At 56.6% G+C, this 17,506-nt stretch overlaps 1 protein-coding gene across 1 annotated transcript in view; it reads right to left on the minus strand.

Annotated features, from left to right (window-relative positions):
- The window catches only part of ALX4 (ALX homeobox 4), a 41,546-nt gene extending 26,710 nt beyond the window's left edge, over nt 1-14,836 (minus strand). Inside the window, exon 1 of the mRNA XM_042958829.1 lies at nt 14,380-14,836. Within this exon, the coding sequence (XP_042814763.1) occupies nt 14,380-14,836 (457 nt within the window). The remainder of the gene's footprint in view (nt 1-14,379) is intronic.
- Nucleotides 14,837-17,506: the final 2,670 nt, after the last annotated feature.

A 17,506-nucleotide genomic window follows, 5' to 3' on the forward strand; every position in this document is an offset into this window, starting at 1 on the left:
TTTGCTCATCTGGAGTAAAAAAAAAAAATTCAAATCAGTCTCTGCCTTAAAATGTATAGTGTGTGCCTTCTACCTAGAAAACCTTCACCTGCAGAGGATGTGTGAGAAGCTCATCTCTTTTCCACCTGCTACTACTTCTCAGGAGGAGGCATCCCATAAAACAGTGAGAATGTACTTTGTGTAGCAGAAAGCTGACTTCTGTGGATCTTCTCCAAGAGGCTGAGTCCTGTAAGGCTCATTAGGTAAAGCAAGGGTCAGGAAAACGCCTTCGGGAAGGAAGCCCGGCCCTCACTGACCATTCACCTGCCTTGGCTCAGGACACTTTCCCCCCTAAAGTTTACTTATTTATTTTTGAGAGAGAGAGAGAGAGAGAGGCAACATGCAAGAGTGCAAGCAGGGATGGCGGGGAGGGAGCAGAGGGGAGGAGGAGAGAGAGAGAGAATCCCAAGCGGAGAATCTCTGTGCTATCAGTGTGGAGCCCGACGCGGGGCTTGAACCCACGAACCCCGAGATTATGCCCTGAGCCGAAACCAAGAGTCAGATGCTTAACCGACTAAACCACCCAGGCGCCCCAGGAAACTTTTCTCCTCAACCCTGGTCCAGATGCTGATGCTAAGCAAACGAGGAGGCCGGTCCACGTGTGGTCAGTTATCATGAGTTTGCAGGGGGGGTGGGGTTGGTTGGCTCCTCCCTCCTCACCCATGGAGCTGCACCCAACACACGGGGGACCCCGGGCTGGGCTGGCCTGGTTGTCAGGAGGGAAATGAGGCCTGGACAGTCAGGGAGTGTGGTCATCATCGCAGGGGTGAGGGGAAGACGGTGTGCTGTATCCTGAACCCCCCCAGATGCACCCCACTCCACAATGTACTGAGCTCTCCCACATGCTTGATGGTGTCTCACAGATACACAGGCATGAGGTCACCAAGCGACAAATATTAGCTTTAAGGGCAGAGGAATGGAGAAGAACAAGGCCCTTTGGCTTCATTCAAGCGGGGCCGCTTAGGCACCTGCCCTCTCTTATTTAATTCTCTCAGAATTCCCAAAAGGTTGATAGTATTCTTATCCTCACTTTACAGAGAAGGAACATTGGGGCAAAGAGGCCGATCAATTTGTCCCAGGTCCCTCAGCTGTACAGGGTGACATCTGTTTCCAGGTCTTGATATACCAGCCTCCCCAAACCAAAGGCATTTAAGCTTCAGGCTGCCCGTGAACCCAGTTGTGGGCTGAACACAGTTTGCACAAGATCCCAGAATACTAGAGAGTGTGCCTGTCCCTCGTCTTCAGGCACCCGGTGAGGAGACCAGGCTCAAGCAGGTCTCTGTTTAATCACTGGGGCTGGGGGACTTCAAGGTCAGAGGCACTGGGCTCACCAGGGAGCCCCTCGACCAGCAGTGACCGCCATTGCTTTGCATCTCCCTCCTCTCTGGTCACCTGTAGGGGGCGCAGAATCACTTCTAGCCCTGGAGCCTCAACCCCGGGCTATGGTGTTCACCAGACAGTACTTAGGGTGGCTGGGGTAGGAAGACAGGGGGCGGCAAGTCCCTCTCATGGGAATCAAGCAGAAAATATTCAAGACACAGGGCCAACAGCGTGAAGCTGGTTTAGGGTGGATGGGGGCTTCCCTCTTGGAGCTCCCACCTGGTCCACGGGGAGGGGGCTCTGGGATCATCTTCCTGAATGAAGAGGTCCCAGATTTGGGCCTCTCAGGAGTGGCCCCAATGGTGTGTGGACCCTAAGCACACATGGGAATTTTCTCAAAGGCCGTGTCCCCACAGGAGGGTCAGATCACATACTTGGAGCTCCTAAATAGCCAGGGGCCTAACCAGAGACCAAGGGCACAGTTCTGGCACCCTTGCCAATGGCTCTGCCCCCCCGCCCCTTCTTACCAGCTCTGGTTCCTGGAAAACAAATGTGTCCCTGAGCTGGATCTCTTTGGCTGGTTAGTCATCAGCTTGGAGGAAAAGGGATAGAAGGATGACTTTTGAAGTTCCCTGTATTCTGGGATTCTGAACTTCACCTCAGAAAGCCACACCGGGGACAGACAGACAAACCAATAGAACAGAATAGAGAATCAAGAAATTAACTCTTAAATATATGGCCAATTGATTTTCAACAAAGGCGACAAGACCATTCAACAGAGAAAGGGCGGTCTTTTCAACAAATGGCACTGGGAAAACTGGATATCTAAGTGCGAGGGAATAGAGCTGGATCCTTCCTCCAAATGCATCTCAAGAGCAAAAGCGATAAAGCTCTTAGAAGAAAACACAGGGGAAATCTTCATGACACGTGAGTTAGCGATGACTTCTTTGGATGTGACATCGGAAGCACAGGCAACAAAAGAAAAAAATTGATAAACTGGGTTTCATCCAAATTAAAATCTTCTGTGCGTCAAAAGGACACTATCCAGAGAGCAAGAGACAACCCACAGAATGAGAAAAAAATATCTACAAATCATCTATCGGATGAGGGATTATCAGCCAGAATATATAAAGAGCTCCTGCAAATCAACAACATACAAACAAGCGACCCAATCCAAAAGATGGGCAACAGACGTGAATACACGATTCTCCAAAGAAGGTGTTCAACTGGCCAGACACAGAAGGACAGATACTGTATGGCCTCACTTCCACGAGGTACCCAGAGTAAGAAAATGTACAGAGACAGAAAGTAAAACGGAGGTTTCCAGCAATGCGGTGGAGAGGGAGAAGGGGAGCCATTTAGTGTTTAATGGAGCAGTTTGGGATGAAGAGTTCTGGAAATAAATGGTGGTGATGGTGACACGCCATGAAGAAGGTACTAATTGTCACTGAATGGCTCACTTAGTTGAAACGGTAAATTTTATGTTCTATTTTACCACAATAAAAAATCACCCCTATTTAAAACAGAGAGTTTGAATTTTTATTTTCAAAAAATTTTTTTAACCTTTATTGATTTTTGAGACACAGAGAGAGAGCATGAATGGGGGAGGCTCAGAGAGAGGGGGAGACACAGAATCCGAAACAGGCTCCAGGCTCTGAGCTGTCAGCACAGAGCCCGACGTGGGGCTCGAACTCATGGACTGTGAGATCACGACCTGAGCCGAAGTCGGACGCTCAACCGACTGAGCCACCCAGGCGCCCCAGAGAGTTTGAATTTTTAAAAAGGCCACCTGAGTAGGCACTAAGAACACTCAGCTTGGGATCATGGCCTCTCACCGCGTTGCTCAGGGTCCAGACCCTTCAGCGGAGCTTGAACATGGTTTTTGGCTTTGCCTCTGCCCTTCCTCAGGCCCCATCTCGCCTGTATCCAGTGTGCCCCCTGCATGCTGCACGCTTGCTCTTTTCCGAACACTGCCGGTATCTTCCTGACCCAAACCTTTGGGCAATGCTGTTTCCTGAGTCAAGGGGGCCGTTTCTGGCTCCTTCAGCGTGAGCTTCTCTTCAGCCTCCAAAGTCCAACCTCGAAAGTCCATACCCACAAAGCCCCAGTCCATTTGCACTTTCCCTGGGGACTCTCACTTCCGCACATCCAGCTCCCTGCGGTTGCGGATCAACTCGCTCACTGCCAAATGCCCTACACCTCCCTGCCACAGGGCACAAACCTGCAGGATCTGTGGGGCCGAGAAGCCTCTGGCAGGGCACTCCTCACAGCGGTGGTTACGCAGTATTCCCTCTCTCAAGAGGGAGGAGGGAGCCTTTCCGTCAGAGTCCCCTCTGCCTCTCTGTCCACATCGTCCCCCACAGGGCCCGGCACATGCTGCTGCCCCAGTGCTAACTACATCCCAGGCTCAGGTCTAAATGCTTCATCCTGTCTGGGCTGGGATCTCAGGATGGCATCCTTGCCAGAACAGAGGGCTGCATCGTGTGTGTGTGTGTGTGTGTGTGTGTGTGTGTGTGGTGTCAGAACCCCAAGAGGCTAAGGCAGAGTAGATGCGGTACCCAGGCAGGAACATTAGTAGCTCTCAGGTGGCCCTGCCAGGCAGGCAGCAGGAAGGAACAAGGGGTCCAGAGTGGAGCGGGCAGGGGTGGGGCTGCAGACAGGAAGCACCTAGCACTCACTGCAGGAAATGGGGAGAAGACCTGGGGAGAAGAGCAGGGTAGGGAGGGAGGTTACCCATTTCGCTAGAGCCAGCCCGGATGTAGCAGCTGGACCCCGGCTTGTGGCCCTGAGATGAGAGCCGGAGGGGAGCAGTGGGGGCAAAAGGGCGTTCTTCCAACTATGGAGTCCGAGAGGGCACGAGGCTCCTACAAAATAGGGCTACCCAAGACCTCTCTGCTCCCACACCCCATACTCCACAGGGATCTCTGTGGGGAATAAACTATTTTCCAGCAGGGTGCAAGAGAACTAGACGTGGGGTTCTCATCCCAGGCCTGGATTCAAAGGAAGGAGGAAAGAAAAGAGAATAGAAAGATTTTTAGAGATCCTAGCATGTTCACATCCTGTTTCATTCAATGATTCATTCATTCATTCATTCACTCATTCATTCATTCACTTGTCTGTCAACATTTATGGAGCACCTACGACATACACCAAGCCCTGATTCAGGCTCTCGGGAAAACAGCGTGCAACAATGTGGACAAACGATGAAAGTATTTCCCCATCGCTGGTCCCACACATGGTCCTCAGCTCCACCCTGTCCTGACCGGACGTTCTGGGGCATGTTCCCCGGGCCTCTGGAAACTCAAGGAGAAATCCCTCATACCATTTTGAGGCACCTGTGTCATGCACGCGGCCCCCCGCTTCTCCCCGCAGCTCAGCAGGATGCTCGAATAGGTGAAGGAGCCATGCCCAAGGTCACAGAGTCAGGTCTAGAACTCTGACCTGCCAGACACCAAGGCCACCCTGGACCTCCCCACCCACTGGATCCCCAGATGTGGAGAAGGGAAGAGCTCTTTGGAAGCCATGTTTGTAAAGCCCAGTCTTCCAATCTCACAGCATTAGTGTGGCCTCAAGTCACATTCGGCACATTGCCCGCTGCATGGGCAGGAGTGCTCAGGAAAAGCAGGCTGTCCCCTGGTATCAGCAGCACAGAGGCTCTGCCCTGCCAACTCAAACCCCCTGTTGCCTCACCCCCCATCAGACTCACCTCATTACTGTCCCTGTCCTGCAGATGGGAAAACTAAGGCAGAGAGCGAGGCCAGGCATGCCGGACCTTCCCCTTCGGTGGGTTGCACTAGCTTTCTGCTGCCAGAGGGGCCTCTCTCAGTACAATGGATCTGGCAGCGTGGCGGGGCCCGGAGGCCTCCTGAGGATCCCGGAGGAGCCATCCACCTCTCTCCCAGCACCTCGATCCCGGGTCTGGAATAGCACAGAACCCCAGGGCTGCAGAAATCACCTGGTGCCATGCAGGGGGGTTACAGACAGGAGACCAAGGCCCAGAATGGGGGACCTGTGCAGGGGACCTGTGTGCATGCTTGTCTTCTCTGCTCCTTCTTGGCAGTGGGGGCGTGGAGTTGTCCCAGCACTGAGCTGGGGCAGATGCAAAGCCATGCAGACGGATGGTTGGGCTACAGACCTGGCCAGGGAGATCCCTGGATACTGGGGTGGGGGGGGGGGTTGCACATCTGGAGGAACCCCAAAGTCTCCATCCCCGCTTTGAAACCTGATCAGAGCCCCTCCCCCCACCTCCCCACCACCATCGGCAACACCCTAGTGCCCTCAAGGGTGGATAACACGAGGGGGTGGGGCTCTTGGGTAACATGAGGGGGCGGGGCTCTTCCTCCTAGGCAGAGAACTTGGCCATACGGGATGTACCTGCAGCCACTCTATCGCTCTGCACCCTCACAGCCCCCACACTCTCCTCCCTCACAGGCAGAATAGGCCCAAAGAGCCCCAATTTACAAGTGAGAAGGTTGAGTAGCACCCTGGAAATAAGGGTACTGTTCCAAAAGCACATTTCCATGGCAAAGCCAAGACTAGAACCCAGGTCTCTCGGTTCTCTGGAGAAGAGCTGGAGGGAGAGAAGAAGGGAGGGAAGAAGGAGCCTCGGGCTTTTCAGCTTCCAGAGAAGATTCAGGGAGTCTGTGGCAACTTCCTACTTCGCCGCGCTTCTCTGAGCCCTCCCCTTACCAGGCGAGGTTAGGCCCACCTGGGAGTGGGGTTGGGGACTTCTAATGAGCTGCAAACCCCGTGGACAGCCCTTCCTGCCATGCACACACCATAGCCTGAGTCGGGGCACCCCCACCCCAGCCCCAGCCCCAGCCCCAGCCCCAGTGAATGAGAATTGCCAAGTTATAGATCTTTCTCCCACTCCAGACCTGAAGGTGGGGCTGTGTCCAGCACTTCTCAGAATCCCGCCAAGGCCCGGCACAGTGACAGGCAAAGTTTGGTGAGCAACCCGTAATTGGAATCAGCATCTCCGTCCCCTCGTCTGTGAAAGAGGACATTTGGGCCAGCAGACATTGGGTGTCTCTTCCAACACCGAGTGGGATACCCACCCCAGCACCACGACCCACTGTGCCCGGCAGGGGAGTACCAAAGCTCCTGGACATGACCAATGCCCCGGGCCAGGCAGGTGACTATCCGAGAGAGGAGGAAGTTGGCCAGGTGGCCTCAGCTAACCCTCTAATCCACACGGTTTCCCCCGCTTCGGGAAGAAAGCTTGGCTTTGCGAAGCTTGCAGAGATCAGGAGTTTCAGCCAGGACACAGGCGGTATGAGATGAGTCCCTGCAGTCCCAAAGGGACCTCCACCAGTGCTCTCCTGTTGCCTTGACTCCCCAGGCTCTCAGGGTGGAGGCCACCTCATTTCTCAGGAGAGTGGGGCTGTAGCATCTGCCCTATTTGCTGCACACAGAGAGTGTGTGTGACTTCTGGAGGAGCCACAGCAGAGGAAGAGAGTGGGTGAAGCATTCCTTCAACCCTTGCTTCCCCGGCCCCTAGCAGCACAGCCCCTGCCTCCCTGGCCCCTAGCAGCACAGCCCCTGCCTCCCCGGCCCCTAGTAGCACAGCCGCAGGGGAAGGGAGAAAACCCAGCGGTGCATTCTGCCTTCCCACCAACCTGGTTACAGGGCTTCGTTTCTCCCCGGGTCTCTTTGCTCATCTGCTAAATGGGATGGGCAACGTGCATAAAGATGTCACCCATGATGGTTTCTCCTCCACGGCGAGCCACCCGGAACACAGAGTATACTCAAGGGCTGGAGGAGGTCTCTTCATGGTGGACCCTGCTAGGGCCCCAGGAAGACTCTAGGGCTCTGTGTCTCCTGGCCACATGGGGACTCTCCTGCCACCCAGTGAGTCAGCCTTCCTGGGAAGCTGAGAACAGTGGCTGAGGCACAGGCACTTAGAAACTGTCTCCCAGCAAGTGACCCTGGCGGCAGAGGCTATGCCTGACACAAGAGGCCCTAAGGGGTGTCCCTGACTGGCACACGGGCTCCCCCTACCACGCATGCAGCTCCCCTACGTACAACAGGTGCAAGTGTGGGAGGAAGTCTATGCACGTCCCTCACACAGGAGTGCACACAAATTAGTCCACAAGGCCACTTCCTGAAACGCATTTGGACAGCAGGACTCAGACCCAATCGATACAGGGGAACACGCCAGCCCGAGTTCACACTGTGCACGTGCTCATAAACCCCCCAGGCCTCCACTCACACAGGCAAAGATACTGGGATATGCTCACAGGTGGCTTATCCTCGCTTGAGAAACACTCGTAATGAGACCTCAGTTCTCTGTTCATCCTCCCAGCCGGTAAACATTTATCATGCCCACAGATCTACATCTGGAAGGATCTAAGCTATAAGACAGCAGGCAAGCGCTCTGTTCTCTCCTAGGAGAAAGGCTGGCACCTAGTTGGTGCTCAGTAAATGCGGAGAGAAGGAGGGTAAGTGGAGACAGAGGACATGAGCAGACTGGAGGGGCTAGGAACCCCTGAGCCTCAGTTTCAGCCTGGCCACTTGTGGATACAAAGACCCTCTGCAGTTAGTTCTTCTCCGTATTTAAACACAACCTGGAGTCTAGAACCTGCATCTGACCGGGCCCTCCAGGACCACCAGCCCACTTATCCTGGGAACTGCTGCTCACTTTGTCCCCTACCTCTTAGCTCACTTCAGGGAACCCTCAAGACCCGTTTGTGCTTCCAGTGAAGTCTTTTCTGTCCACTGTATCCAATTTCTCCTGCACAAAAACATAAGTAAGGGAGGGGAGGGCAGGGAAACGGGGCGAAGGCGGGTCCAGACTGGGACCATCACAGAAACCTCTAGAGGGCTTTTGGAAATTTTCCAAACTCCTGCATTTCAAAAATTCAGACCCAGGAGGGGATGGGTAAGGGTTTTCCCAAAGTCCTGCGGGTTGTAGAACACACAGCAGTGGAGACCCGCCCCGGTATACCCCATCACCCTGCCCAGCATGTGTACCCTTCTGGGCCTTAGTGTCCCCACCCAAACCTCCACAAGCCCTCAATCTTCACCAGGGCCCTTGGGGGGCGCAGAGAACCAGCTGTTTTGCCCTGACCCCGGTCGCCAGCAGTCCATCTGCAAGGGCCCTGGGGCTGACACCCATGCTCTGCAGCCCCGAGTTTGGAAGGAGAATCCGCTGTAAGGCAATCTGCTTTAAGAGTACAATGAACTGCGCACCGGCTCTCCCTCTTTCTGGAACATGCAGCTACGCCCGCACCCAGCATCTTTGAGCTGAGCCTGCGTTCTCAAGCAGAGGCACCCGGCAGTGGCAGGGAAAGACAGGTACTTGGCAGGTGGTGGTGCCTCTCTCGCGCACACTCTCTGTCTCAGACACACACACACACACACACACACACACACACACCCTAGTATTTCCCAGAAACCCTCCTCTCCAAAAAGGCACTCTGGGTGCAATGGAGCTCCGCGGTGACCCTCTTATCTGCCTCTGGAGCCAAAACCTGAAACTATCCGCTACCCTGAATTGCCACCCAGATCCCCAGCCTTTTGCTCCTCCAGACCTCCCCTCAATCAAGCCTCAACTCTTGAGTTGAGCCTCCACCCCTCCCTCTCCTCCTTGGTGCTGGTGGTGGCTTCCGGGTGGGATGGGGGTAGAGAAGAGAGTCTCTGCTAAGGTGACATAATGTGCTGGGCATGGGAGGTGGGTGGGCAGGTCTGGTGTCCGGGGCCCCCAGAACACCTCTCTGGACACACTGGAAGCTCCTATGAAACCCTTGAGTCAGCCTTTATAGGGAAACTGGCTCTCAGGTAACGGAGGACTTGCTGACCCAGGTTACCTTGACCCCTGTACCCTAAGGAGAATCTTTTGCAAGGAGGTGGGGGTGTGGCCCATTTGCACATTTGTAGACCACAGAAGAAGGAGGGGGGGCTGCACCTCGGGAGGGGAGGTGCCTGGTGGCCACAAATAGCTCTGATCCCGGAGAAGCACAAGCCGGGGTCTGGGAGGGATTGCTGGCTGGAGAGAGGTGCCTCTTTCTTCCGCAAAAGGGAACTGTTTGGAAGAGGGTCCCTTCTGTCTAATCCAGCCCGGCGGAAGGCGCGTGGTGCCCGGAGCCCCCGAGCAAGGGGAACCCGGTGTCTTAAACTATGAATTCACGGAGCAGTAAGCACATAGCTGTCCTCCTAATCTGGTGACCCGCTTTGTCACTTTAGCGAAGCCTGGGGAACCCCGTAGCTTCAGGAGCACGTGGCCAGATGGCGCCTGGCAGGCGCGTCCCAGACGCAGAACCGAGCTCTCACTGCCCCACCCAAAACAGTGCCTGGGTCTAGAAGGGGGTGGGGGGAGGGAAGGGTCGTGGCAGCGGACTTCGGGTACAGGGAGCTCTCTCTAGCCAAGCACTCGGTCACAGCCCATCTTCCCTTCTCCCGTTTCTGTGCAGCAAAACACTCACCACCAAGCACGGCTTCCCCATTCTGCCACCCAAGCCCCCGGACCCTCCCTCGGGCGCTTGGCCAGGTTTCCCGCATGCTGCTTCAAGCACCCTGGTCCAAGGGCCAGCGGAGAAGCCCGAACCCAGAGGAGCGGCGCCCTCACCCCCATAACTGCAAAGGTCTCCCTATTTCCATTTTCCATTTCATATTTCCATTTGCCATCAAAACGAAGCCACGCACAGAGCCGCAGGAAAAAAGCGGCCGAGGCCGAGCTAAAGGTAGGTCCCAGGAAAAGTGTGCCCAGCTGCTCTCCAAAACGAAAGTCCTTAGAGACTTGGGCGAAATTTTATCAATGGTATTGTAACTTGTTTCCCTACCTCAGCTCTGTTTCGGAGCCCGCGGGGGGCCGGGGCTTAGGCGACCCTGGGATAGCCCCGCTGCTGCATTAAGGTTTCTGGTGCAGCCGGTAAGTTTTCCAGTCCGGGTGGTGCAAATGCCCGGGTGTACAAGGTCACCCTACTCAAGAAACACAACCGTCGTGAACGGGGGGGATGGGGAGGGGAGCTGCCCAGCTCTCCGAAGTCTCTTCTGAAATTTTCTTAAAACAACTCACACACAAAAGTTTCCCCCCCAAATTTTCGTGTCCATATGCATGTCTGTATCTTGATTCAGATGGTAGTTACACCAGCGTAGACAGACAGAACAATTCTTCGAACTTTCCTCTGCACTGCACATAAATTATCACAAAGAAAACTGCACATCAATTGATTTAAACTACTGACCCTTTAATCTAGGTCTTCTGTTTTTCTCTTTAAATTCATGTGTGTTTAGGCCGACTGTCGAGGCACGCTGGTGGCTATAGAAATTAACAATGTAAAACATTAAAAGCATTTTCCTTCTCAACCTCCTCCTCCAAAATTGACGAGGGCGCGGGGGTCGGCAACGACACAGCTCCCAGGCTGCTGTTTTTTCTCGATCACCCTACAATCACCCAGGGCTCTTAACTGCTTCTTCCATTTCTCGCTGTCTGATTTTGGGCTTCTCTTATACAAAACCGCACGCCGGTCCTTTGACTAACTTCGAATACGATCCGGGCGGAGTTTACACATTTGGTGCTGTGTGGACTGTGTCGGCGCGGGGAAAGAAATACCCTTAGTAGTCAAACGCTGCGTCTAATTCGACAATCCGGAGCAGCGGTTCGGCCGCGCCCCAGGGGTCTCGGGCCTGGCCCACGTCTCCCGACCTCTGAGCTCCGTGCGCCTCTCTCGGGGGGCCGGGGCCAGGGCCGAATGGATGGCAAGGTAGCGGCTAGCAACGAAAACCTTCGTGCACCGAATCGAAAGCGAAAGAGAAGGAGGGAGCAGGGCTGCTCCCCCGAAGCGTCCCGGGGCGCGTGGCCGAGGCCTGGCGCGCCGGCCGCGGCTCGGGGAGGCGGCCCGGGGTTTGGGGGCGAGGCGCCGGGGACCTCACTCTCGCGACGAGGAAGTTCTTTGTGCCGCTGGGAAACGTAGGGTCTCCAACTTGGCGTGTCTGCTGGGGCCCACGGGCCGAAGGACGGGCCAGGGACCAGCAAGGACTTCGAAGGCCGAAGTGCGCACCCGGCGAGGTCGTAATTGCAGCAAGCGCGTTCGTAAAATCGAAATTGTGCCCTGCACCCGGGGGGACTGCGGAGTCATCTTGTTCATCTCAGGCCTGCAGCTTGAGAGGATTCTCACCTTCCACTTTCTGCAACTCCGAGAAGACCGGGCGGGCGGAGACTGGAGGCGGCTTCCCCGCCGCCGCGCGCTCTCTCCGCATGGCCCTAGCGCAGCCCCCAAGGCCCGCACCTCACTCGCCCAGGGGCGCTCGGACGCGAGGAGTGGTTCCCGGGGCTGAGGTCCCGGAGGAGGCCTCCCGAGCATCGCCTCCGGCTAGTTGCAGTTATGCAGATCGAGAATCCGGCTTCCAGCCGCGGGACCAACAGAGCGGGGAGGGAGGTTTCCAAGTCCAAGCTACCCGCGGTCAGCCCGACAGCAACCGCGGTAGAGCCTAGTGCGGGAGGCCTTGACCACTTCCGCCTTTCCCGAGCTCCTGGGAATATCCCCAGGCTTTTTTCTTTGAACTTCATTTACCCCCTTTTGAGTCCACACCCTCCAAGCGTGGGAGAGAACTGTCCCCAAGGTGTGCCTCGGTTTCCCACAGAGCCATCTCCAGAGGCCCTCCTCCTAGCAGCCTCTGTAAAGGGCAGAGCCTCACCTCTGGGTGTCTAGGTTTCCCATCTCGGACTTAATGTGCCTAATCTCCTTTTTATAGGGGCCAGAAACCTCCTGGCCAGGGAAGAATACACAGAGCTGTGTGTTGTTTGTGCCTCTGCCCTCCATCTCAGGCAGCAGGGGCATGGGGGTCCTGTAGCTGATGCTGGGCTGCCTTTCGTGCGAACCTGCAGCCTATGGCTTTGCCCAGAGCAGGGGCAAAGACTTGGGTGTTCACAGGTTCCCAACAGCACAGAGGCTGAGGATGGAAACCCGGAGGAGGGTACACTACACTCTTGCTCTCTCCCTTGCTCCCTTGCGGGGTTGGGGGGCACTTACCGCCCAGTGATGTAAGTTATCAACTTTCTCTCCCTGTGATGCAGATGAGGAAAAGGGCTTCAGAGGAATTACTTGCTCTACTGGCTAAGGCAAGTAGAGGAAGGGCCAGGCTGGTGTGTGGGGGCCCAGCAGGGCTCTAAGAGGGTGTCCAGAGGGGGCCAGCCCTCCCCCCTCTCCCCCCTGGACCTGAAGGCATCTTCCAAAGAAGAGGCTGGAGGCAGCTTGGGACCTCTTCTTATGTAACGCTTCTTCCTCCTCAGAAGCCTCACTGGTGAATTTTTGAAAACATGCAAATCCAGTGCAGTGGGAGAGAAAACACATCAGGCCCCTGGCTTTGCACAGTGAACCTCCACGGGTCCCCCAGGCCGTGATTTGCTCTCGCCTAATAGTCCTCTGCGACAGAGACCAGGAGGGGCCTGGGCAAGGCCAGGAGGAGGGAGCCTGAGCCGAGGCGCTGGCAGGCGGGTGCCTGCTGACAAGGGCTGACAGCCCCTGCCTGCCTGAGTGTGGAAGGAGCACCTGTGTGGAGCTGTGAGTGTCTGTGATCTGAGTGCCTGATCTCATTCCAACAGGAAGGTGGAGAGGAAAGGTGGAGGAAGTGGGGAAAGGCCACCGGAACTTTCTAAATCTGCTCTCAGTCCTGTCCTTTGGGTTTGGGAGTGTGTGACTATGTGTGAGGCCACACGAGTGAGTGTATTTGTGTGTGACCATGTTGGCTCACGAGGAAGAGGCTGTGTGTGCGCGCAGACTCAAGTGTATGATTGTGTAAAAATGTTTGTGTCAATAGCCACCTAAAGAACTGGTTCAGAGCCTCTGGGAAAGCTAGTTTGAACGTAGGAAAGTGTGTGCCATGGGCTGGTTTCCTGAGGCTGTTCTAGTCACCGAGGCCTCCACCATGTCCTATGTCTCTCCATCCAACCTTGGTCCCTCCATCCAGCCTGGGCCCGTGCAACCAAAGTCATTGCTCTGTCAGGACCAGCTGAGCTCCAGGGCCCTGCCTGAAGGCCAAGGTCTCGGGGAGAGTGTGTACCCAGGGTTCCTAGCCCAGGGAAAAATTGTCCCTCCCTTCTGGGTTGTTTTCTCTGCTGGCTTGGGGCTCATCAATCCGGATTCAGTGGGAGAGAAGGACTATAGGCTCCTGAGCTGCTCTGGTCTCAGGCGGCCCGATCTTCCACCCTCTGGGGGCCCAGGCCTGCGACGTCCTGCCTGTGAGCTCAAGGGGGCTTGGAGGTCATTTAGGCCTCGGGTTCCCTGGGGGCCCAAATCAGGACCCAGAACCTTCCCTCTTCCCCCAGCACCTCCCCGCCTCGGGCTCTGCAGTTCCCTGACTTCTTGAGGGTCGGTCCTAAACCGTTGTTCCCAGGCCAGTCGCCCCCCCAGGTTGGCCACAGGAGAAACGCTTGGAGCGTGAGCCGGCCTGTCTCTCCGCGGCGAGCCGCACTTGCGGGGCGTGTGGGTTTGTGGGGTGGCGAACTGGGGTCTTCGATGACTCCGGGCGTCGGGAGCCCAGCACCCGTGTGGCCCCCTGTGCCAGGGCATCCCGGGCGCGCTTCGCCGACTGCGCCCCGGGCTCCCAGAGGGCTCGGCACCTGCGACGCTCCCACCTGCAGCGCCGCCCGAGGAGCCTCCCTCCAGGCCTGCGGGGAGCGAGGCCTCCGCAGCCCCGGAGCCCCGCGCGCGAGCGCTGCGCCGGGACTGTTGGCCTCGGCGCGCCCGGAGCCCCGGCGAAGCGTCCGCTTCAGAGGCGGCCCCGAGAGCAGCGCAAAGCGAGTGGTTCGGCGAAGACGGGGAGAAACAAACTCCAGGTCGTCTTTAACAGCCCAAACGCTCCGAGCCCTCGGCTGGAGGATACGAAGGTGGCAGGACGGATCCCATGGTCCCCTCGGAGCAGTCGGTTCCTATTTGCCGACCCAGAGCCGCCCCGCTGCTCGGCCCCGCGCCTCCCCAGCCCGCCGAGTCCGGCCTCGCGAAAGCCAAGTGGGCTTCAAGGGCTCCGAAGCCTCGGTCCCGGGGTCCCCAGCCCTGAGCGCCCCGCACGTGCACTCACCGTAGCAGGGGACCTGCAAGGCCGCGTTGTGGCCGCCGCTGCCTTCCTGGATTTTGAGGCTGCCGTCCGGGGGCGTCTTGCAGGCGCCGCGCTGTAAGTAGAGATGCGGTTGCTGCGCGGGCGGCTGCGGCTGCGGCTGCGGCTGCGGCTGCGGCTGCTGCGGGGCCGGCGGCTGAGGCTGGGGCTGGAACTTGTTAAAGGAGCCCCGCGCCCCGGCGCCGCTCTCCAGGGGTGCCGCCAGGTCCTGCTGCCCCGCGCCGTAGCGGGCCCGGCTCTTGGCGTCTCCGAATCCCTGTCCTTTGGCGGCGGCCGATAGGAAAGTTGTGCCGAACTTCTCGCCGCCGGGGTATGCCCTAAAAGGCGAGGAGCCCTCCCGGCTCTGCGACACCGGGCTGTAGTAGGCGTCCATGGCAGCAGCCGGCGACTCGCAGTAAGACACACAAGTCTCAGCATTCATGCCTGGCCTGCGCGGGCGACGGGCGGGGGCGCGAGCGAGAGCGCGAGGACGCCACCGCGCGCCTTGGCCGGGAGTTTGGAGAGGCGAGGAGGCGGTGGCCTTGCGCTCCGCGCCGGCCTGCTCGCTCTCCCTCCTCCCCTGCGCTTCTCTCTCTCTCTCTCTCTCTCTCTCTCTCTCTCTCTCTCTCTCTTCCTCTCTCTATGTCTCCCTCTCTCTCCCTCTCTCTCTCCCCCCTCCTCCTCCTCTCTCTTCCTTCTCCCTCCCCACAGCTGGCCCAGGGAAAGAACCGAGGGCTGTAAAAAGATTCAGATGTTTGGGAAAGTTGACCAGATCTCCCAAACTCTCTTAAGGTTTTGAAGGGGGGGGGGAGAGTGAATTCCACCCCCCAAGACTCTCTCCTTCCTTCTCTCCTTCTCCCTCCACCCCTACTCTCCTTCCACTCCCTGCTCCTCCCTTCCTCTCTCTTAAGGAGATGCTACTAACTGGTTCGCTAGGGATTAAACCTGGAGGCACCCGAGGGCCTTTCGGATTCTAGGGATTCTAGGCCCGGAGAGGTGACGGGACCCCCAGGACTCCTGAGGCTAGGCAGAGAATTGGTGGGTCCACGATTTGGCCTAGGGGAGGGGGGCAGGCAAAACTTTAGTGACAAATTAAAAGAAAGAAAGAAAAGAAAAGAAACAAAACACCCAACAGGTTTTCACGTGGAGTTTGAAGGGTCTCTAGCCTCCCGATATGGGTGAGTCCTTTGGACACTTGCCTCCAAATTTGTGGGTGCAGCTCTGGGCCTTCCCACTGGTGCCTTTTCCTCTGTTTCCAACCCCTCTTCCCCATTTGCAGTCCCTCCATGAAATTAACACGCACACCAAGCACTAGTCCCGTGCAGGGGGCACTTTCCTGTCTTATTAACTATTTCCCTCCCCTGGAAGGGTGCTGGGTCTGGGTGCAGAGGGGCCTGTGTTCACTCAAGCACCGGAGAGACCCTCGATGGGCCAAGTTGGGGAAGCCTTACAGCTCGGTCCCCTCCCTCCCCTCCTGGGACAGAGCCCTTCTCTCCCCAGCACTGCACCCAGGGGTTGCAAAAACCCAGGGGACTTTCCGGTCTTGGTCTGGGGTTGAGAGCAAGGGGTTGGGAGACCTGCTGGCTGCACCTGGTCTTTACACTGTCACCTGCTCGGGGTTTGGGGTAAGGGTGAGGTAGCTTCTTCTCTCTCTACACTCACTGTCTCCGACCTGAGACCGATGGCTTGGATTTGATGGGTTGTGGTTTCCCTAGGCGACGCGGGGCACACTGGGACCAGTCACAGCAAGGGAAAAGAACTTTTAAGGTGCGTCCAGCCCTTTCCCCAGGGTTAGTCATCGACTGTATCTCACAACAACTGTGAGTGGTGGGAAGTTGGGGCCCCCAATTTTCGATGAACAAACCGAGGTTCAGACAGGTGTGGTCACTTGGCTGAGGCCCGCCTTGGACACCATGCTGTGGCTAGTCCCTCCACGGTCCAGGGATGGCATGGGGGCAGCGAAAACGCCAAGCGCAGAGGAGACGGGTCTCCCACTGGGGAATGAGTCAGTTTGAAGGAGACGGCTCAGAGCAGCTTATGACAAACTGCAGGGAAAATCCGCGGATTGAGGACTTACCTCAAGGGAGGCTGGGGATGGGGTGAGCAGTAAAGGGGCAAAGTAAAACGAGAGAGGGCCTGAGCATCGTGAACCCAGGCACGTGGGTCGGAAATCCATTTTCTGAACCTACCATATCCCAAAGAAAAAAGACCTGGGGGGGGGGGTTGTGCCTCTACTCCCAACCTCATCCGGGCTAATCCTCACCCCCACCCCACTCCCTTGGTATCTCTGCTCCTTGCTCTGCCTCCGGCCGCCGCCGACTGCTCAATCCCACATCTGGTTTCCATCGCGGCTTACCTTGAAGTGCTCGTTAATAAAGATATTCCGAAACCCTAGGCCAGGGGTGCGCGGGTCCGAACCCCTCCCCCCCGCCCATGGGGACCTGAGCGGCTCTGGCCCGCAGACGTAAGCCATGCAGATATAAGTCATCTTATATTTATTAAGCACCTATTGTGCCAGAAGCCATCCGCAGGTCATGCCCCAATCCCCACCCCCACCCCCAAACAGTGTGTGGCAATGCTCACCTTGTCCTACCCATTTTGCAGATGAGTAGACTGAAATTCAGAGAAACCGTCTGATTTTCCAGCCTCAGATAGTAAAAAGTGGATGAGCTTCCCATTGTCCCATATGTTCCTGTCCAATTTCTTTCAGTTCTTAGAAACTGCCAAGTTCTGCCTGCGCACAGCAGTTTAGGGGTTTCCTCTGCCTAGAACTCCCCAATCTGGAGCCTGTGCTTTTGTCTCGTTAATGATCTGGGGTCCAGCTAGAGTCCCTTCCTCCAGAAAGCCTTCCCACGCCACCCAATGGGATTTGGTTCTCCCACGTGCTGAGTCTCTTTCTTGGACCTTGTTGTCTAGTTTGATCAGGTCAGTGTGAATCTTTTTAAAAAAATTTTTAAACATGTTTATTTATTTTTGAGACACACACACACACACACACACACACACGCACGGAATGTGAGTGGGGGAGGGACAGAGAAAGAGGGAGACACAGAATCCAAAGCAGGCTCCAGGCTCTGAGCTGTCAGCACGAGTCCGATGTGGGGCTCGAACC

This window comes from Panthera tigris, chromosome D1, assembly GCF_018350195.1.
Source record: "Panthera tigris isolate Pti1 chromosome D1, P.tigris_Pti1_mat1.1, whole genome shotgun sequence".
NCBI classification, from domain to species: domain Eukaryota; kingdom Metazoa; phylum Chordata; class Mammalia; order Carnivora; family Felidae; genus Panthera; species Panthera tigris.